The 22,180-nt window shown below is 43.1% G+C and overlaps 1 protein-coding gene across 1 annotated transcript in view; it reads right to left on the bottom strand.

Moving 5' to 3' along the window:
* Positions 1-22,180, bottom strand: part of JPH1 (junctophilin 1) — a 124,099-nt gene that overhangs the window by 4,012 nt on the left and 97,907 nt on the right. Inside the window, exon 4 of the mRNA XM_074987062.1 lies at positions 10,593-11,254. Within this exon, the coding sequence (XP_074843163.1) occupies positions 10,593-11,254 (662 nt within the window). The remainder of the gene's footprint in view (positions 1-10,592; positions 11,255-22,180) is intronic.

Below are 22,180 nucleotides of genomic sequence, written 5' to 3'. Positions count from 1 at the left end.
TAAGAGGGGCAGAGGTGAAGCTGGGAGATCTGAATCATGCCATGGGGGCTACAAAGCAGGGCTGAAATGAGAAGGCAGGGGAGCTGCACTGATGGTGTGAGTGCTGGGAGGGTGAAGTGAGGAATGTGGGGCTGAACTAAGGGAGGTTGGATGGGGAGAGAATTGATGGGGGACTGTAGGACAGGAATAATTTACTGGGCAGGAGAGAGGCAGATGTGGTGGTGACATTTCTGACAACAGGACCGAAATCACTTTATCCAGTGTGAGCCGTGAGCAAGACTAATGATCACATGCACACACTCTAGGGGTGGGGAACTGAAAACAAACACGAGACTGACCTAAAAACAGAATACAATCTTTATGGCCCATAAAAATCATATTTTGGAGCCAATCGCATGGTTTTTGATCTCTCAAAGTTGGCAGTACTACCACACTCCCAATTCAATAGTGCTACTGCCTGCTGAGATGAAAAGAGGCTGTTCAGCAGATGGGGAGGCCCTTGGAGATGGGAAGAGGTTCATTATCAGTACTAGGCTCAGATTTAAGTGGCCTATCTGCACAGTGGCACTGACAGATGCGAGACCCTCTGGTGTGAGGACCCAGCATTTAGAATAAGCATTTAAGAAGTGAGCTCATGGCCAGAGTCAGGCAGAAGTGAAAGACCTTCTACACAGATAACATAACAAATAAGTAAGAGCAGGGGAAAAGCTATATAACTAGCATAAGACTGATGTTTAAAATAAATGTTTACAGTCAAGATTTTCAGAAGTGACTAAGGGTTTTGAGACCCTCGCTGTTTGGGTGCTCAGTGTAAGGCAATTCTGAACGACCTAACCTTGCAGGGATGTGTAGTGGTGGTGGGCACATTAGAATTTTCTTCAAATTAGACCCTTTAAACAGGCATGTCAGACTCAAAGCCCACCAAGGCCTGCACAAACAAAAACTGATAGCCTTCAGGGCCACCAAAGAAAATGTACTTCTATTGGAAAGTCATAATTATTTATTATGATAGATTATGTTTTAGATATACTTATAATATTTTTCCGGGCCTTGTTTGAATATAATACAATATTTTTAATAAAGTAAAACAATATGAATGTTATTGTTTTACAAATTAATAGTTTATAAAATGTGACGTGTAAAACTGTTATTTGCTCATATATAATACTTTTAAATTTAAATATAAATTTAAGGTACTCCACACCCCAGCTGGCTCCCAGCCCCAGGCCGCAAAACTATTCAGTGGGGCCACATGTTGCCCATGGGCTGCACATTTGGCATGCTTGCTTTAAAGTATCTGAAGTTGGCGAATACAATCACTAACAACTTTTAAAAATCTTGGGTCATGTCACTAAGTATGTCTGTACTGTTAATTTAAGGTGCAAGTGCAACTCAAATAAGCATTCCCATGCTAGCTTTAATGAGTACAGCACAGATCCTATGTCATGGGCTTCAGCCTGGGCTAGGAACCTCTTTTTATGTCCACAGGGTACCCTACATAAATACTTGAGTTGCTGGTCTGTGCTAGGTTCCATGCTGTTGTGTCTTCACTAAATAGCTAGATTAAAGCCAGTGTGGGTCTGGCTACCCGTGTTACATGTTCAGCTGCACCACAGATGTACTCAAAATGAGCTGGAGCCCGCTCACTTAAGAATTACTACTATTCTGTTATGATCCCATTATCCAGCAGTCATTTCCAATAAGCATTGCCAACAAAATCAATTCTGGTCTCTGGGAGATGCTCCCATTTATGTAGCTTTGCTAGCTGAAAGCAACCTGCGTAAGTACAGTGATTTCCATGACCAGCATCTGATGAAGTGAGTCTGTGCTCACGAAAGCTCATGCTCCAAACTTTTCTGTTAGTCTATAAGGTGCCACAGGACCCTTCATTGCTGCATAAGTACAGTGCTCCATACGACAGCAAATTGTTGGACACTGATTTTCAACCAGAGGTATGTTTACCCCTGGGGGGTATAAGAGGATTTCTGGGGGTAATCAACTCATCTAAATATTTACCGAGTTTTACCCAGGCTAAATTAGAAAAAAAACCCATAAAACAAACATTAGCAACATCAGTACAAACTAAAGTTGCACATGCACACAATGATTTGTTTATACTGCTTTATATACTATAGAGTGACATCTAAGTACAATATTGATATTTCAGTATATTTATTTTATAATTATATGGTAAAAAATGAGAAAGGAAGCAATTTTTGCAGTAATACCAAACTGTGCTACTTCTGTATTTTTAATGTCTGATTTCATAGAGCAACAAGTTTTTAAGTGAGGTGAAACATGGAGCATACAAGACAACTCAGACTCATAAACTGGGTACAGTAGTCTGGAAAGGTTGAGAACACTGAGCTGGAGGGTGACACCCTGAAGCCGTTGCTGAATTTTTACATATGTCTGATGGGTATGTCTCTCCATGGCAGTTAATAAGTACTTAGGTGTTGCCCCTGACCTCCACTTCTAGCCCCCATCCACACACACAAATCTTTGACCATCTGGAGTTGTATGATAAAGCCTGACACTCAGGTTGGTAAACTGGCCACTTTGCCTCACTGGAGGATGCAGGCTAAACTACTAAGGTGCTGATGGTCTCCAGTGCCTTCCTGCAAAGAATCAGAGTGGTCCTGCTTACTAAAGGACAAAGAACCACAGGGTAAGCCCAGAAATCCTAATGACACACGCAAGTGAATGAAGCAGCTGAAAACTAGACAGGATTTTTCAGTGTGGCTGCTCAAGCCCAGGCTAGGTTTACATGGTTGCCAATCACCAAAGTTAACTCTAAAGTGAAGTCATACACTTGTGCAGCAAACAGTGGGAGAGTTAAAAAAATAACTACAGGTTTCAGTGATACTATCTGCAGAAAATTCCCAATAGATAATAATGGATGCCCAGGATGTTTTTGAAATAGACCATCAGATTCACTTTTTCATCTTCATTCCACTTCACAGAGGTGGGAACCCATCCTTCCCACCATAAACTGGCCTTTGGATTATCGTAGGAGAGACTGCCACTACAACTACTCTGGATACGTACATCTGCGTGGGTCTATGCACCACAACCATACTGAGATCCCTTTAGATTACAAACTTATCTGATCTGAAACAAGTAGCACTTGGAAACTCGACAAGGCCGATGTTCACACAAGACCCTTGCTGCTGAAGCCACTCTTCCATTTGCCAAAGGACAGAGAACCAGAGGAGACACTTCACTGTTAGGATAGATTCCTCCAGCAAGAAAGGATGGTTGTGGTTAAGGCACTGACTAGGAGTCAGGTGAGGCAGATTCGGGTTGGCTCTACTACTGACTTCCCGTGTGACCGTAAGCACGTGAGTTAGTCTCTCTGTGTTTCAATACTTCATCTGTAAAGTGTGAACAATAACTTCCTTCCCTGTGTCTACTTAGGCTGGAAGCTCTTTGGTTTGCAGACTGGCTCTTACTACATGTTCATCTGGTGTGTAGCTAGTTGGAGCCTTCAGACAGTTCAGTAAATGGGCCAGGCACATCGCAGGAGCTGGGGGCTAATTTCTTTGGAAATCCTAGTCAGTAGAAGAAATATTGGTTTACACAGACCAGGTGAACTATTGGCCTTGTTAAAATCAATGGGAGCTTTGTCACTAATTTCAGTGGAGCTAGCATTTCATTCCTTTCCTATCATGCATCCTGAACTGTATTCTACATGTTGAGAGCTCCAAGACAGTCAATTTGTGTTTGAATAGTAGTTGCTGTAGAGGGCTGTAGTTCAAACAGCAACAGGATAAATTATCGGGTTCCAGAATTCTGCCTGGAGATGGGGAGGGGGTATTTTATTGATGTCGCTATCACACATATGAAGTGGGTCTCATTAGGTTTTACTACAGAGAATAAAACACAGAGTGCCTGTAAAGGAAGCGGGGGTAGGATATGAGGTAAGGTATCCTTCCTTGAAAGAAGCAGCTCATAGGGAAGTGGAGGGTTAAGAAATATGCTTATCAATACTGAGTGAACAAGGAAGAGATGGTGACTTTGGGGCACCAATACATGATGAGATGACACAAATGGGGACACACCCCATACACAGCAGCAAATATACTGTTTTTCCTCTTCTGGTAATAAGAGCTGTGAAAGTGAAGCTTTCTGATGGTCCAAAAAAGATCAGTTTTAGCATTTTGCTCTATGTAAAGCACGACCCCAGTTTTTAGGCACTTATTCTATGAGTGTTAAATGCTTTAAAGTGAAGCACCAAAAATAAGTCCTTAATGCCCAACACGAGCTTAGAATAGCAAAAGGGAAAATTAGTCTGTGCTGTGCAAGACTGACGAGAACAGGTGCAGTAAAGAAGTTGCAACAGCAAAGTTTTAGTCCTGCATCAAACTGTCCTTTCATCTTTTTGGTAACAGGAAAGATAACCTTTTTTCTCTTAGGTAATAGAACACTATGTAATTAATTTTGAGGTAGAACATTGTTATTTCCTTAAAGAGTAGTGCCAAGAGATTTAACAAGTAGTCCTGAAATTTGTTTGCATTAGAAACAGCCATTGACCTCAGTAAGATTTCTAGGCAAGGAGTTTGCAGGATCAGTCCTGGAGCTCTGTTTTCTCTGCAACTGGGACATTACACAGTATGGTTGATGGATGGCCAGTGCACATTAAGAGGAGACTATACCTCATACCACTTGATATTCTGCACATTATAATGCCCTTAAGATATAGGTAAAACCAGGCTAAGTATTGTGGCTTAATACCTGTTACTCTCAAAATAATCTTTTGCAGCAGTGCTTCTCAAATTTTTTGGCCCAAGGCCCATGCCACTCACTGCAAACCTTTCTGCGGACCACCAGCCAACCAACCACGCTGATAAAATGCCTTTGCTTATCTCCAAATACCTTAAATACTAAATTATTTATATTAGGCTTCTGGAGCATAAAAATATAAATATGCAGATATAACATCAGGAGCATGTATTTAGATCTTACTGTACATAATGTTAGTTTACCAAACTTTATTTTAAATAGAGTAACATATTAATTTATGTCCAAAAAGGAAAAAAGGGTTTAACATTTTCTTTATTGCTGGGACGGGTGTGGAACCTTTTTTGGGTTGGGGGCATACAAAAGCGAGAAACAAAAAAACCCAACCCCCCCAAAGATGTGCCCCCCTGCACTTCCCCAAGTTTGCTTTACTGCGTGGGACTGGGGTGCTGGGCAGCGGAATAGTGATGGGAGTGCAGGGTTTGGATGGGAGTTGGGTGCAGAAGGGGGTGAGGGTGAGCAGTCTGGATGGGAGGTACAGTGCAGGAGTGGTCCAGGGTGGAGAGGTCAGGCCAGAGATGGTGGTGGACGACTGGGTAGTAAAGAGGATAAAGGAGGGGCTGAGGGTGGGGGACTGTCAACTGAAGGGGCTTGGGAAAGGGCAGGTCAGGGCATCATGGGGATGGGGGCTGCTTACCTGGCCAATCGGAGCAGCAGAGAAAGCCTCCTGCAAGCCCCCAGGTGGAAGGAAGGGGAGAGGCAATGCGCTGAGCTGCTTCTTCCCTTGAAGCACCTCCCCATGCAGTGGGAAGCCAGCGCTGGTACTTCAACCACACAGGGGCAGGGAGCCACAGGGCTGGAGACCAGCAAGGGCTCCCCACTGCAGGTGTGAGGGAGCTGAGGCATGAGCCCATATCCCATCTGTGAGGTGGTTGTGGACCACTAGTGGCCTGGGGACTGCACTTTGAGAACCACTGTTTTACAGTATAACACAGAGCGATGCCTCTTCTTCCAGTACTATCTTATTTAAGCCAATATGCAAACCATTCAACAGAAAAACTTGGGTGCATAGGCTAAAACATGATCTTTTCATCTTTTTGATCACAGTTCAAATCTTATCTGATTTATCTCCAATGATTTTTCAGGTTCATTTCAGTGGCTTGGTATGTGGAACTTGCAGACTATTTCTATTCAGGAAAATCATATAGCAGAGGTAGAATGAGGGAAATAATTTCTGAGGTTGAAATGGTGGAGAAAAAAAAATGCAAGCGGCATTAATTATAATTCTGTACCAACACACTTGCTCTGGTAAGCTGTTGGAGTACCTCTTACTGTTTTCCTCCTTTTAGAGCTTTAAATGCAAATAGGTAGAGAATTTATGGTGTCTGACATTCATCACCACATATCACGGAAAGATCAGCTACTGCACGCACACACACAGAAAATAGAGTTTTAAAGGCATACAGCGAAGCGCCTTCACACTGAGAATGAACTCCCACATCCTAATTTTCTTTCTCTCATACACCCACCACACAGATGTTATCAAGACTAATGCAATTAAAGCACCCTGAAAGAGGCAGAGGGACAGATCCCAGGCTAACTATTGTATTAGTAAATAAATATCTGCTGTGTAATATTCTCTTGTTACTCAGTCCACCTTTGGGGATGGCTACACTGCATGCTTTTTCAGCAGTGTAGGAATATACAGAGTTACCCTACCCCGGCACAGGGACAAATAGCAATAGGCTATGAGACACAGTTTAGGTTAATAAAGACATGCCTGAAGGGAATGGGTATATGCGTGAATTCTTACCTTAAAATAACAGAATCACAGGGTGGAAGAGACCTCAGAAGGTCATCAAGTCCAACCCCCTGCTTAAGGCAGGATCAACCCCCAACTAAGTCACTCCAGCCAGGACTTTCCAGCGCTTCACCACCCTCCTGGTGAAACAGTTTTTCTCTAACATCCAACCTAGACGTCCCCTGCCACCGCTTGAGACCACTGGTCCTCATTCTGTCAACTGTCACTACTGAAAAGAGTCTCTCTCCATCCTTTTGGTAATCCCCCTGCAGGTAGCTGAAGGCTGCTATCAAATCAAATCCCCACTCAGTCTTCTCTTCTGTAGACTAAATCTAAACCCCTCAGTGTTCCTTTATAAGTCATGTGTTCCAGCCCCCTAATCATTTTGTTGACCAACACTGGACTCTCTCCAAAGTGTCCACATACTTTTTTGTAATTGGGGGCCAAGAACTGGATGCAATATTCTAGACATGGCCTCGCCAGCGTTGAATAAAGGGGAATAATTACGTCTCTAGATCTGCTGGCAACGCTTCTACTAATACAGCTTAGTATGCCGTTAGCCTTCTTGGCTACAGGGGCACACTGATGACTCACATCCAGCTTCTCATTCGCTGCAACACCCAGATTCTTTTCTGTAGAACTGCTGCCTAGCCAGTCAGTCCCCAGCCTGTAGCAGTGTTTGGAATTCTTATGGCCTAAGTGCAGGACTCTGCACTTGTCTCTGTTAACCCTCATCGGATTTCTTTTGGGCCAATCCTCCAATTTGTCTAGGTCACACCCTACCCTCCAGCGTATCTACCGCTGCCCCTTGCTTGCCACTCGCCCAAGACATGTCTTTCTCTCCATTGATTTTTTTTATTTTTTAAGCAATGTAGTGGACACTGCTGCCTCCCTGGGGCTGGAGCCTTTCCTTGCCTTTTAGTGATGTGCACACTCACATCCCTCAGTGTGTATGCTTTTCACTTCTGCATGTACTTACACGTACACTGCACGCCACTGCCAGCGGACTGAAGTGTCGACATAGTCTTCCTGATCCTTGGAGGGTGGCATTTATGTTTGTGACTTGCCCTGACTGTCAGAGAAGATAGAGGGATACAATTCTGATATAAAGATGCTCCAGCTAGTCAGTAAAGTTAGGAGCTCCCTCAGGTGCCAATCATGATTTCATTTGGAAGGAACAGTTGAAAAGATTAGAAGAATTTGGCCTGATAGATGCTGCCTGAGCAGTTGCAACTTTACTTGCTTATACTAGGGCTAAAAATTTCAGGCTGAGACTGTCCCTTTATCTTTAGACTCTCCCACTAGGAACGTCAAATTTGTGGTAGAATACGTATGACCCACCTATGTGTGTGTGTCAGGCTCCCAGGGTAAAAGGCCAGCAATAGCTGCAAAATAGATTAAAGAGCCAGACGGAAACACTGATAACATAGTCTGACCTCCTACACAACACAGGCCATAGGACTTTCTTGAATGAATTCCTGTTTGAATTAGATCACATCCTATAGATAAATATATAATCGTGATTAAAAATTTCCAGTGATGGAAAATCCACTACATCTTACTGTAGTGTTGCCCCAATCATCAATAATTATCACTATTAACTTTTTTGCCTTAGTTCTACTTAGAATTTGTATAGTTTCAACTTTCAACCATTGGACCTTCTGCTAAACTGAGGAACCCTGTATTTCTGTTCACTGTGCAGGTACTTAATCAAGTCATCCCTTAGCCTTCTCTTTGTTAAGCTAAACAGATTGAACTCCTTGAGTGTCTCTCTATAAGGCATGCTTTTTAACATCCTTCTTAGCGCATGGACACCAGAATTAGAGACAGTATTCCAGTAGCAGTTACATCAGTGCTCTATTTATATAGTCAAGTGTTGTATTAGCTTCTGGGTCACACCATTTGCACTGGGAGTGCATGTTTAACCCACACACCTACGTATGGTTCAACGTCCCATGTAGTGGCACCTAGACCACATCACAGAGAAAGGATGAGCATCTTCTTCAGCCTAAGCTGAAAGCCCCCTGGCTTTTAGCTCAAACTGTAGAGGTGCCTGCGTGAAGCTCCAGAGGTGCCATGATCCTGTTTGCATGTGGACAGTTACAAGTGGGGGCTTGCTCAGGATTTCAGCTGGGTCTCTGAAGCTTGGAATGCACTTCCTCATCTAGGGGGAGCGTGTAATCCGTGCCCAGGACACCCAAGCTTCTTTCGGAATTGCTGCTTCCCAGGAGAGTCTCCCTCGTCTGGTGAATACAGTCCACCTTTTCCTCTTGGTGTGTGTCTTCCCATTTGGCAGCACTGACGGACACACTCTTTGCTTCATCCCAGCTTACACACCAACCCAGATTACTTAAATAATGAATAGGATAGTCATTTGTAAACACTCCACTAAACTTTGGAATTTTACGTGTTTTGCCATGTTATTGATGAAAATGTTAAATAGGGTAGGGCAAAGAACCTATTCCTGTGGGACCCTAGTAGAAACACATCCACTTGATGACTCTGTTCACCATTACATTGTTGGGACCAACAAATTAACCAGGTGTTGGTCCATTAAATGTGCACCATATTGATTTTCTATTTCAGTTAAAATATTGGGCAATACCAACGCAAATGATGTACAGAACTCTGAGTCTATTAATTGCATCATCATTACTACTTTGGTCAAGCACATTTGTAAATCTCATAAGATATAGTTTGACAGGATCTATTTCCCATCAATCTATGCTGATTGGCATTTACTATATCACCCTCTTAATTCTTTATCAATCAAGTACTATACTGGCCATAACATTAGTTTGCCTCAAAGTGATATTACACAGATAGGTGTATAATTACAGAAGTCATTCAGTTCATCATTTCAAAATACTGCCAAAACATTAGCTTTCTTTCAGGCCTATGTAATCATGGTATATGAAACATTAATATTTAGTGTGCTTACCTGTGTCTGGCCTGTGCTAACTTACTTGGAGCTTGGGCTGTAGCACTGTTGCTGTGTCCATCTCTGGGTTTGTGGTAGTCCAGGCTTTGGAACTCCATGGAGTACAAGTGTCCCAGAATCTGGGCTCCAGTCTGAGCTCAGAAGTCTACACAGCACAGAAACAGTCCTGCAGCCTGAGCCCCATGAGCCACAACTGGCTGGCACAGTCCAGCTGTGGGTTTTTCTTGTCAGTGTAGACATACCCTGAGAGCTTGAAACGGCACCTTTGTAACTGATACTTATTGAGAATCTGTAATCAGAACTTTATTAAAGTCTTATGTCATTAGGCGTTTGATACACTGACAAATTTAGCCCCAGACATCCACCTGAATCTGCAGAGTAGTCTTTAGCTCAAGGGATTTACACAGGTGATTCTGAAGCCGAAATTAAAAAAATACACGTACCTGGTGTGATACTACGTATCACTTTAAATAGTTGTTCAATAACCCATTGTTAAGTATTCAGCAGAAGCCCTCTGCACTTAGAAAATGATCTCTCTCAGGGCAAGCAGGCAATCTGTACCAATAATGCTTATATGCAGGTTTACAGCAAATCCGTGTGGAATTTATGAACCTTTCAATGACAGTCTTCAGTAAATCCCACTGTCACTTTAATGATTAATGGACAAAAATGTTTGTTACACTTGTAAAACTGGATTTTTGGAAGGTACTGCACAAAAATGTGGGTATATATTTAGAAACTGCTAGATTCTGGCATCAATCTAGCAATGTAACCACTGCCAAAATACCCAATAAGGAGAACATCTTGGTTTGAGGTGAACAGAGGAAAACACACCAAATATTTGTGTGGGTAAGCATCTTGCTGTTACAGCCATACATAATAATTTATTCTAAGATCTGTCCCTTTCATATTTTTAAAAAAGACAACAGTGAGGTAAAGAACCTCTGCTCCTTACTCATGGTTTACTTTTTGCATGTTATCCATCAGTCCATACAGTCAGAGATGAAACAGCTATGGGATTCACTGAGTTTTGCCAGCACATAGACTACAAAGTTGAGCTACAGCTAGCAGAGGAGCAGTGAAGGGGAAGGAGCTACTAGCAGTACTCACCAAATGGATTTCCACTTCTTTTCCTGCTGAAGAATAGGATTCATTATTTGCTGGATTCTTTGGTACAGCAAGTTCAGGTTTCATTACTGTTGTATCAGATTTGCTTTCTTTGGTATCTGGATTAGTCACAGATCTGGCAGGACTTGGCTTCTGCGGAGGTGGTATCCATGTAAGTGCTGACGATGATGGGTTGACGTCTTCATCTTCGTCCCTGAGATCATGTGCAAGCAGTGCTGGATTTGTTTTTACATAGTAGGCATGGTAATGACCATACAGCTCCCCATTCTCTGTGCTAATGGGATTATGGTGGGCCGAAACCTTTGGCTGATGTTTCACCACTACCTCCTCCTTCACAGGTGCTTTTGTATATAAAGGCTTATTGACCACAGCTGTTACAGTCTCACTTCCTAAACTCTTTTTTTCTTGGATGAGTCTCACCCCTGAGAGAGAGTTTTGCTTTTTCGGTTGTTTGGCAGGGGAAGGCTCAGACTGAAGAGGGGAACTGTGTTTTGGGCTGGCTTCAGGTGTCCCAGGGGGAGTGGTGCCTTTTCGATAAAAATGAGGAGACTCTTTGGGAGAAGGTGTTTTTTCTTGAACTTTATCTTCAGGGTTTTCTTTAACCTCCACGTTTTCTGGAAATCTTTGCTTGATATAATCAGGTCCTGAAAAACAATACAACAAAATTTTATCTCATTAAAACAAGAATAGGTTTGCCATGCTGTGGATATAGATTTGTGCCAAAACTGAAATAAAGAGGGAAAATGAAAACTCATCTTAGTTTTGGACTTCATATTATAATGCATTTGCTAAATAAAATTGCTGTACCTTTTCCTCTCTGCGTGGCGGTAGTTTGGGTTTTTTACTATTAGTCTGATTATTTTGTGTTCAGCCTTGCAAAGGGACACAGAAAATAGAGTAGGTTGTCTTCAAACGAGGCTACTGAAATTCAAAATGCCTAAACAACTTTCTAAATATCACCCCAAGCGGCTAAGTATGTATTTATCGCATGTGTACACCTGCCATTTGTATCTCTAATAGTTTATTCTTGTCCATCTACCAAAGCACAGCCCTCATCACTATGATACCTGTTTGTTACTTTGGCTATTAAATACTTAGGAGGCAAACTCTCTCCTGACAATCTTCCTAGCCTGTAAAAGAGTGAGCTTGAATCATTTATATATTAAGCAGCAGAAATGTAGCACTTTCAAGACCAACAAAATGATTTATTCAGTGATGAGCTTTCGTGGGACAGACCCACTTCATCAGATCACAAAAGCTCATCATCGAATAAATCATTCTATTAGTCTTGAAAGTGCTATATTTCTGCTGCTTTGTTTTGTTGGAGTACAGACTAACACATTTACCTCTCTGTTACTATTCATTTGTAGATTTTCTGATTTAGTTATGAGTGGGTATTTATGTGATGGATTGCCCCGGTATGTCTTTAGGTATGTTTTAATTGCTGAGTAGACCTAGGCTCTTACTCAGGAATTGCACGTATCTTTCTTTCCTTCCATACGCGCAATCCTTACCTGAGTTTAGTGGTGATTTCACCTGAGCCACCTTGCTTGTTGGGGACTGTAAATTAAAGGTCAAGTGAAGCCTTCACTTATGCTGGTAACATGCCTACTGTGTAGTAATGATGTGGCCTATACCACTCAAATGCTGATAGTCCCTTCAGTGCCTTTCCACAATTTCTTTGTGTGCCCAGAAGAACTGACAAGTTCCCCCATAATTTGATGGGAAAGAATCAGAGAGCAGTGCAGATCAGTGCCACACAGAGGGCTCGTCTACACTAGCTCCCTACTTCGAAGGGAGGGTGGTAGGTAGGGTGTTTGGAGTTTATTAATGAAGTGCTGCGGTGCATATGCAGCACTTTATTAAGCAGCAAATTCCGCCCCCCCACCCCCCAACGCCAACTTCAAAGTTTTAAACTTAAAGTGCTGGCTTGCATCTAGCTGCGGCTCACCCGCTAGTACTTCAAAATGCCGGGGGTACTTTGAAGTCCCTTTACTCATCAAAATTTAAAGCTTCAAAGTTGCCGTGGGGTGGGGTGGGGTGGGGTGGGGGAAAATTTGCTTAATGAAGCGCTGCATATGCACCACAGCACTTCATTAGTAAACTCCCAACACCCTCCTTACCATCCTTCCTTCAAAGCAGGGAGCTAGTGTAGAGACAGCCTAAGAGCCAGGGGATATTCCTCCAGAAATCATAATGCTACAACTAGGTGAGTACAGTGCCACTGTGGAACCAGTTACTTAGGTAGAACTTCACATTGTGGCTGCTCACACTTAGGGGAGGCTACCCTAGGTGCACAGACTCAGGCGTTCATTATCCAAATTACTTGTTTAGAGAAGGCCATGCCTTGAGCATGGGGGAACAATCACACTGAGTCAAAGTGAAGCTGGAGAAATTAAATCTAGTTGTGTGTGTGTGTGTGTGTGTGTGTGTGTGTGTGTGCGTGTGTGTGTGTGTGTGCGTGTGTGTGTGTGTGTGCGTGTGTGTGTGTGTGAGGGAGGATGAGGTTCATGGTCACTTACATCTCTTAGGCCGTGTCTACACTAGCCCCAAACTTCGAAATGGCCACACAAATGGCCATTTTGAAGTTTCCTAATGAGGCGCTGAAATGCATATTCAGCGCTTCATTAGCATGTGGGCAGCCGCGGCACTTCAAAATTGATGCACCTCGCCACCGTGCGGCTCGTGCCGACGGGGTTCCTTTTGGAAAGGACCTCGCCTACTTCGAAGTCCCCTTATTCCCATCAGCTCATGGGAATAAGGGGACTTCGAAGTAGACGGGGTCCTTTCGAAAAGGAGCCCCGTCAGGATGAGCTGCACGGCGACGAGGCGCGTCAATTTTGAAGTGCCGCGGCCGCCCGCATGATAATGAAGCGCTGAATATGCATTTCAGCGCCTCATTAGTAAACTTCAAAATGGCCATTTGCGTGGCCATTTCGAAGTCTGGGGCTAGTGTAGATGTAGCCTTACACATGTAATTCCATAATGTAGGCCCAGCTATTGTGAAAGATCTGGTGCTGTAATTCTGGTGAACTTGCTTGTTTACAATGGAGATGCAACAATCCATGAGTTCTTATTATTTCAAATCAAGTACAATAACAGCACCTGGTAAAGAGTATTGTAACTTGTTGCTGCTGGGATCTGGGAATTAGTCTGACAGTACTGCTATTTCCCCTTTGTCTTCCATCTTCTGAAATGGACTCTGGGATGAGTTTTCTTTCAATAAGGAATCCTGTGGCATGAGAAAAATGTCCGTATACCTCCTTCTGCCTGTATTTGTATTGAGGAAGTGAAAAATGAACAAAGCAGCTATGTTTTTGTAGCCCTGTCAGAAATAGATATGCCATTCTTTGTTCATTCTGGCACAGATGAGAAAGAATCAGGTGCAGTGTGAGGGTATGCGAGTTGCTGAGTGGCTTCGCAAGTGGTTTTCTTCAGGATAAGTGGTTTACTGGCACTTAATGAGGGAGAATCAGGAGCATCTGGTATATTCAAAAGTCAGGAGTGGAAATGAGGCACTGCTGGGGAGAAACGCTGTGTCTTAGAAAGTCGGGATTTGTTCATGATACCATGCTGGCAAGTGGGGAGGGAGTTAAATCAGGACAGAGGGAATTTAATTCAAGCTGTTATAACTACTATTTCACATTTTCCTTTATTGATGAAAAGTTCATATCTATCTTTCCGTTGTTAAACTTACAGGTACAGGAGTAGATCTGTAAAATTGCCCATTATGCAGGGACTTTCCTTCCCATTAGGTTGAGTTCTAGTTTTAAAACTATGTGCCACAGAGGAAAATTTAAAGCTCCAAACATTCCACATATTAACCTAGTAGGTACCAGATGATGGACATCTCTTTTAAAACAAAGGAAATCCGTAAATATTGGAAACTGGAAATGGGATTGAAGCAGTAATGGATTTGTGATTATTCTGTAACTGTTATCCATAACCCTGTATATGCTGTAAAGGAAGAGAGGGCGGAGCTTTGGTTCACAACACAGGCAATTCTGTGGCACACAATGAACCATTTTTATACAATGAAGGAAGGGACCCTGTGCACCAGAACTTCAGTGAAATAAGTTTTGTAACACACAAGTACAAATTACTGCTCTCCTTCTTATCAAAGCATTAATACTGACCTATAGCTGGTTTTAATTGTTTGTAATTGTCATGATTTCTGACCCCTTCATGACAGCACTGTGAATGTAAGTATATTTTGAAACAATGTTTATTTTAACAGTAACAAGATCTTTTTAAAGAAATTAATGGTGTTGCTATCTTCCTGTTCTTCTTCATCGGACAAACTGGACAGTCTCTATGTAAAAGAATAAACGCACACAAATCAGATATCAGAAATGGCAATATACAAAAACCCGTAGGAGAGCACTTCAATCTCCCAGGCCACACAGTAGCAGACTTAAAAGTAGCTATCCTACAGCAAAAAAAATTTCAGGACCAGACTCCAAAAAGAAATTTCTGAGCTACAATTCATCTGCAAATTCGACACCCTCAGCTCAGGCTTAAACAAAGACTGCGAATGGCTGGCTAAATACAAAAGCAGCTTCCCCTCCCTTGGTGTTCACACCTCCAGATCAACTGCTGGCAGTAAGCCTCATCCTTGGTGACTGAGCTAACCTTGTTATCCACACCCTTGCTCTGTCTTACTTATACCTGGCCCTGCAGATTTCCAAGACCAGCATCTGATGAAATGAGTCTGTGCACATGAAAGCTCATGCTCAAAACTTTTCTGTTAGTCTATAAGGTGCCACAGGACCCTTTGTTGCTGTTACAGCTCCAGACTAAACATGGCTACCCCTCCGATACTTCCTATCTTCTTGTTAATCCTTAGGACATATTCTAGTTACAGTTTCAAGCTTTTCTTCACAACCACAATGGCTGGAAATTAGGGCTGTCAATTAACGTGCATAGTCACAGAGAGGCAGCCATGTTAGTCTGTATTTTCATATGTATTAATGCCTCCAAATAATGCAGAGCCAACTTACCACATTAAAAAAAACACAATGCGCATTAACGCTTGTTAATGGACAGTGCTACTTTTTACACCTCCCAGTGCCTGAAGCTGTTGTAATTCAAAGCTGAAATTCCTCTACTGCAGCAAAAGTTGCTTTGGATGCCCTTAGACCATTCAAATGCTAATTGTGCAAGCCCTAACTGGCAACAGGTTTGCTATGTCATTTACCACCCATAACAAAATGTTTGTGTGTTGACTAATTTACTGGGTGCTGGGGGAGAGGCAGAGGGTGAAAAGACTGAAGTACTACATTGTCTAGGGAGGTAGAGAGCTCTCAAAGTTTGCGATTAAATTTTTCAAAAGGCCTGGAGCATACCAATATCCTTTGTAATCAGGGTTAATAGAACACTACAATCACAGACTCAGTTCCCAAGTAGGAATTCCCTTTACTCATGTCCACACACATGGGCCACGTTCATGCTGCTTGGTTCATTTTCCAGTGTCAGAAATTGGCCTCTGCCGGAGGCACAATACCGAACGAAATGCTGGTCCTGCTATGAGAATGGCTCTTCTGGATGCGTTTTTCCTGTTCTAGGACTCTGCATGGATCTATGTTTGCAGACTGCATTGTAAGATTAGCACTTACAGGAAATCCTGTGCACGTTGGGCAAAATTTCATGCTTCATCTCCCACTGTATTGCTAACCCCAAGCATTCAAAAACCAAGAGATCTGTAGAAAAATAAAACTTCAGATCTGTTTGCTTTCTGGGTTCTGGTCCTGTATGGTTCCCATATACAAGTTTTTTCCCCTCTACAACCATAAAGGCCAAATTAAAAACTAAACAAAACAAAAAACATTTAACAGTGCGATGAATAGTGTAACTTTTTTTTAAATCATGTGAATAATAGAGAATATTTTTTTAATCACTTGAGAGCCTTACTAGAAATAAACTTTAAAAACCAGCAAACAAAAAAAGAACTGAGATTGTCACAACCACTTGATTCCAGAAGCTGAGATTTTAAGGAAATACCAATTAGCCCAAAAATCACAATGGTTGGCAGTATTATATTTAGCAGTATTTTCTGATACACTGTTCACATCTGGTTAAAGCTAAAATGCAATAAACAAAGTATACTCTGTAATGCAGGCGGTAGATTTATTTACTGCCTTTGTTCACAAAGAGCAACATTTTGCTTGGCCTTTTACATTGCTCGGAAGACAAAGAGGAAAGTGTGTGGTGCTTTAAAAAGAAGGGAAAGCCCTGTTGGGCCTGAGCATAATCACAGTCTCCAAACTCCAGGGAGCACAGTGACTTCTCCATTCCTATTCCCTTGGAGCACAGAAAACCCCAAGGAAATAGAAGAAGTGGGGCTATGACAAATATCCAAAATTCAGTATCTTGCCGTTACTATCCCAATATCATTAGTGCAGCTTAAGGAACATGCACTGTATTTAATGGGGTTTTTTTTTTCCTGTGCCTGTAGAGACATAATGAAAAAAAGATAGGTTTTTTTTTTTTTTTTTTTGACAGTTATAAAGGCAACTCCTCTTTTTAAGCTAGGTAATTAGTACAAATGACTCATTTTGGATGACAGAAAAATCCTGGCCTAATCGAGTTTCTGCCTTTATTTTTCACTTCTTAAAGAAATCTGTTTATTGTGACACAATGTCTCTGTTGAGAGCAAATACATCATCTGGTCCAGCTGCACATACGAACATATACACCAAGTAACAATTTGATGATTTAGTAATTAAAATGCACAACAATTTTGTTTCAATTACCTAGAATACTAGTACACTTTCATTTGCTTTTATAAAATTAATACACTGTCTCCTAATCTCTTGAGATTTACTTCTATTCCATGTGTGACCTTGGGTAAACCATAACTTTTCTTTGCCTCAGTATGCCTGCCTGTCAAAAGCAACAATCAAGTGCAGTGGTCGCCAGCCTTTTAAAGCACAAGATCACTTCTTTACATTTAAGTCCGTCCAGGATCTCCCACAAACCCAAATACCCTTCCTTGCCTTGCCTTCCTCCCACCCCTCCTCTGAGGCACCACCTTTGCCCTATCCCTCCTCTGAGGCCCTGCCCTGCTCACTCTATCCCCCTCCTTTCTCCCTCCCACGTCCTCACTCACTTTCACAGTTTGGGGCAGAGAGCAAGGGCACAGACACAGGTGTCTGGGTCTGAGGTGTCTGGGTCTGAGGGATTCAATGTGTGAGGGGCTCTGGGCTGGGCCAGGGGGTAATTTGGGTACAGAAGAGGCTCAGAGCTGGGATGCAGGAGGGAGTCCAGGAAGATGTACATATAAACGAAAAGAGTGGAGATGGACACATACATTCGGAGGGTTCAGGATATGAGCTCAGGATGGGCACCGCTTAACTCAGGCAGCTCTGGGTGGAGGTGAAGTGGGGGCTAAGGCAGGCTCATCCCCATACTGGCCCTGCATCACTCCTGAAAATAGCTGGCAGGTCCTGCAGCAGGTCCTGGGGAATGGGGCAGGTGGCTCTGCATGCTGTGACCCACTTGCAGTCACTGATCCCACACCGTCCACTGGCTGTGGTTCCCCATTCCTGCCAACGGAAGGTGTGGGGCCAGTGCCTATAGACAAGGCAGCATAGGGAGACCCCCCGCCCCATCTCACCCAAAGGCCGCAGGGCTTTGCCCTTAGCTCTTCTGGACTGTTAGCAGCTGACTTCCTGATTCAGCTGCAGAAGCCTCTAAGGGATCAAACCCAATTCTAGGAGATTCCTGGAAGGAGGGTCCTGCACACAACTGCAAAAAAAACATTAGGGGGAATGAATTTTGCTACGTGCACCAATATTGAGGAAATGGGCAGCTGTGTACCACCAATCGAAACCAAAAATTGAGCTATATATTTTTTTAAATTACCACAGGGAACTTTACTTCAGACATGACAGGTCAGGCATTTTAGAACTCACTACTCCAAGAATTAAATTTAAGCATAAGAGAAGTAAAAACTGAGAAATGCACAGATCAGTCAAAAACCTAGAACAACACAGTCTGAAAGACAGAAAAGAAGTGACATCACTACCACCACGTGTTGGGTGAGGAAGTGAGTCTGAAAGACAGGGTGTATGTGTGAATGACAGAGAGGCACACAGTATGGATGACAGAAATTCACACTGCCTCCAAGTACGCTGAGCACATGCAGACACAGGAGGAGCTGCCAGCAAGCTCCAGCCATCTGAGTCCTGTTTTGTCCCCCTCTCTCTGTGACAATGGGATACAGGGTGAAAGGAGGGGGATGCCCTGACATCAGCATCCCCCTTTTCTTCCTACCCTGCATAGCAAGCTCCACAGCAAGGAGGCTCCTGATGGGAAGCTCCAAGGTAGAGGGCAAGAGGAGCATGGTAGTGCGGCACTTAGCTGCTCTTGATAGTTTTCAGGCCAATCCAGTTGGGATCACCTGCGAGGCTCCAGATCGACAAGCAGATTCCAATCTAGTGGTTGGTCACTACTGATCTAGTGGATGCAAGTGACTCACCAGCTTGAACACTTCTGCCTTATTCTGGAGCTATTCCCTTTTTTAAAATGGGAAATTGTGGTATTACCAGTAAAATATTTTCAACTGGGCACCCTCAAATGTGTCTATGAACGTGCTCCCTCTTCGCAGTGACTGCTTTAGCTTAGCTCATTAGGGCTGGATCATGGGGGCTCAGCCTGGTAAATATGTCCAGGTTTTCAGAAAAGAGGTTTTCTATATGATTCAGTGGAGAGATGGGGGTCCTGAGATGCAACACATTGAGTCCCACGCCAAATTGTAGCACTTAAGTGAGCACAGTACAAGCTTTATTATCCAGCATCCCTGAGGAACTGAGGATACTGGATAATAAAATGTACCAATTATCAAAGATGGGGCCAGCACACGGCCCTGCTCTACCACTCCCCCCAGCTGGTTAGCCAAACATGGGTCTCGCAGCAGCCAGCCCCACGGCAATGGAACACTGGCCATGCGGCAGCCAGCCCCAGCTGGGACACCGGCCCATGGCCAGCAGCCCCAGCTGGGAATGCCCATTATCCAAATGTGCCAGTTATCTGAATGCTGGATAACTGGGCTGTTACTATATTTAGAGTCTCGGTGAGTAAGTCAGACGTCTTCTGGGCCTATAGGTAAACACACCACAGGAGAAGCTTTACCAGCCTTCTGAAGGGTGAAACATGCATCCTCCCCAATGAGATCAATTCCATTTGCTGATGTGGAAAGAATTGGGTCTGGAGCTCTGCTCCGAGCCCACCCCTTGTGGAGGCTAGCTATACCAAGAGCACTAACAACACCCTACCTATATCATGGCTGGCTCCCTGTAAAAGATGGGGATCCTTGTGTCTCTTTTCTCTCCTTGAAGTCCTCTGCAGAGCCAACCACAATCCTTACTATTTTGTAAGTGGCTTGGGGGAAGTCTAATGAACTATGAAGTATTATTATTACATAATGTATGCAGAAATGCTGAGAGTCACCTGACATTATCTAAGCGACATCAGTCTATGCTAGACAATAATAATTGGAATAATGGTGACTAAAATAGAAAGAGCTATATACTGTTTACTCTAGAGGCTAGTTTAAACTCTGTCTGCTCTTCCATACAGAAGGGAATCAAAAGCATGCCAAACAAAACACACTTCACTATACAGGAAACTCTATTCAGATTTTCCTTCTGCATAGACTTATATTAATTAAATTTAAAATATACAAAGGTCCTGTTCACAGAAAAGCCGGTGTAGACAAATTAAAATGGTGAAAATTTATATAAGCAGGGTTTTGTAGACAAAGAAAAGATGTCAACTCTATATAAGGAATCTAATGTTATGCAAAGTACAGTACACGAAGACAGAACATAATTTGATTCCAGAGTACTTCAGTGGTAATTATCAAGTAAGCTTATACCTAATTCCTAGCTTCTAAACTGGAGAACACAATTACATAACACCCCTAACTTACTGGTTGCTTATGAACCCAGTAGATTTGAGTTCAAGGTAATGAGTGACAATGTTGTTCACATTAATGATCAGTGCAGTTTTGTTGCATTAAGGTAGGGCTGAGCAAACTTTTTTCATTCCCCCACCCCTTTTGTTCATGCAGTTATCAGGGCCTGCCCGTCCCCACCCATTTCCCAGAAGTGACACACCTCTCTCCCTCAGCAGCAGCGCAGGCCACAGAGGGAGGGAGGTGATCTCACTGCACCCCCCCGCACCCTGCAAAATTTCATGCCCTCCAAAGGGGCATTCCTCCCACTTAGCACACCCTTGTTCTAGGCAGAGCAGAGAAGGCCAGCAGCCCCCACCCACAACCCATCAGTCTGCCAGCGCCTCCTCTTCAAGCTCCAGTGCCGAAATGATTGGAGGGTCTATGACCCTTTTGCAAATGAAAGCCGGTTTCACTCTTGCAGGTTGCAGAGAAAAGCCTGAGAAAGTGACCATCGGTTGATGAGGCCATCGACTGTTTTCATGGATCGGGAATTGGTTAAAAGACAGAAAACAAAGGGTGGGAATAAATGGTAAATTTTCACAATGGAGGGGGGTAACTAGTGGTGTTCCCCAGGGCTCAGTCCTGGGACCGATCCTGTTCAACTTGTTCATCAATGATCTGGAAAATGAGGTAAGCAGTGAGGTGGCAAAGTTTGCAGATGACACCAAGTTGTTCAGGACAGTCAAAACCAAAAGGGATTGTGAAGAACTACAAAAAGATCTCAGCAAACTGAGTGATTGGGCAGCAAAATGGCAAATGAAATTTAATGTGGGTAAGTGTAAGGTAATGCATGTTGGAAAAAATAACCCAAATTACACGTACTACATGATGGGGTCAAATTTAGCTACGACAGATCAGGAAAGGGATCTTGGAGTTATAGTGGATAGTTCTCTGAAGACATCCACGCAGTGTGCAGCGGCAGTTAGTAAGGCAAATAGGATGTTAGGAATTATTAAAAAAGGGATCGATAATAAGACAAAAGATATCATACTTCCCCTATATAAAACTATGGTACGCCCACATCTCGAGTACTGCGTGCAGATGTGGTCTCCTCACCTCAAAAAAGATATATTGGCATTAGAAAAGGTTCAGAAAAGGGCGACTAAGATGATTAGGGGCTTGGAAAGGGTCCCATATGGGGAGAGGCTAGAGAGACTGGGACTTTTCAGTTTGGAAAAGAGGCGATTGAGGGGCGATATGATAGAGGTATATAAAATCATGAATGGTGTGGAGAAAGTGAATATAGAAAAATTATTTACCTTTTCCCATAATACAAGAACTAGGGGACACCAAATGAAATTGATGGGTAGTGGGTTCAAAACTAATAAAAGGAAATTTTTCTTCACACAGCGCACAGTCAACCTGTGGAACTCCTTGCCCGAGGCGGCTGTGAAGGCCAGGACTCTATTAGGGTTTAAAAAAGAGCTTGATAAATTTTTGCAGGTCAGGTCCATAAATGGCTATTAGCCAGGGATAAAGTATGGTGCCCTAGCCTTCATAACAAGGGCAGGAGATGGATGGCAGGAGATAAATCACTTGTCTTCTGTTCTCCTTCTCTGGGGCGCCTGGCATTGGCCACCGTCGGCAGATGGGATGCTGGGCTTGATGGACC

This window comes from Carettochelys insculpta, chromosome 2, assembly GCF_033958435.1.
Source record: "Carettochelys insculpta isolate YL-2023 chromosome 2, ASM3395843v1, whole genome shotgun sequence".
Classification (NCBI taxonomy): Eukaryota; Metazoa; Chordata; order Testudines; family Carettochelyidae; genus Carettochelys; species Carettochelys insculpta.
The sequence above is the reverse complement of the archived record's forward strand: the minus strand, read 5'-3'. Positions and strand labels throughout refer to the sequence as shown.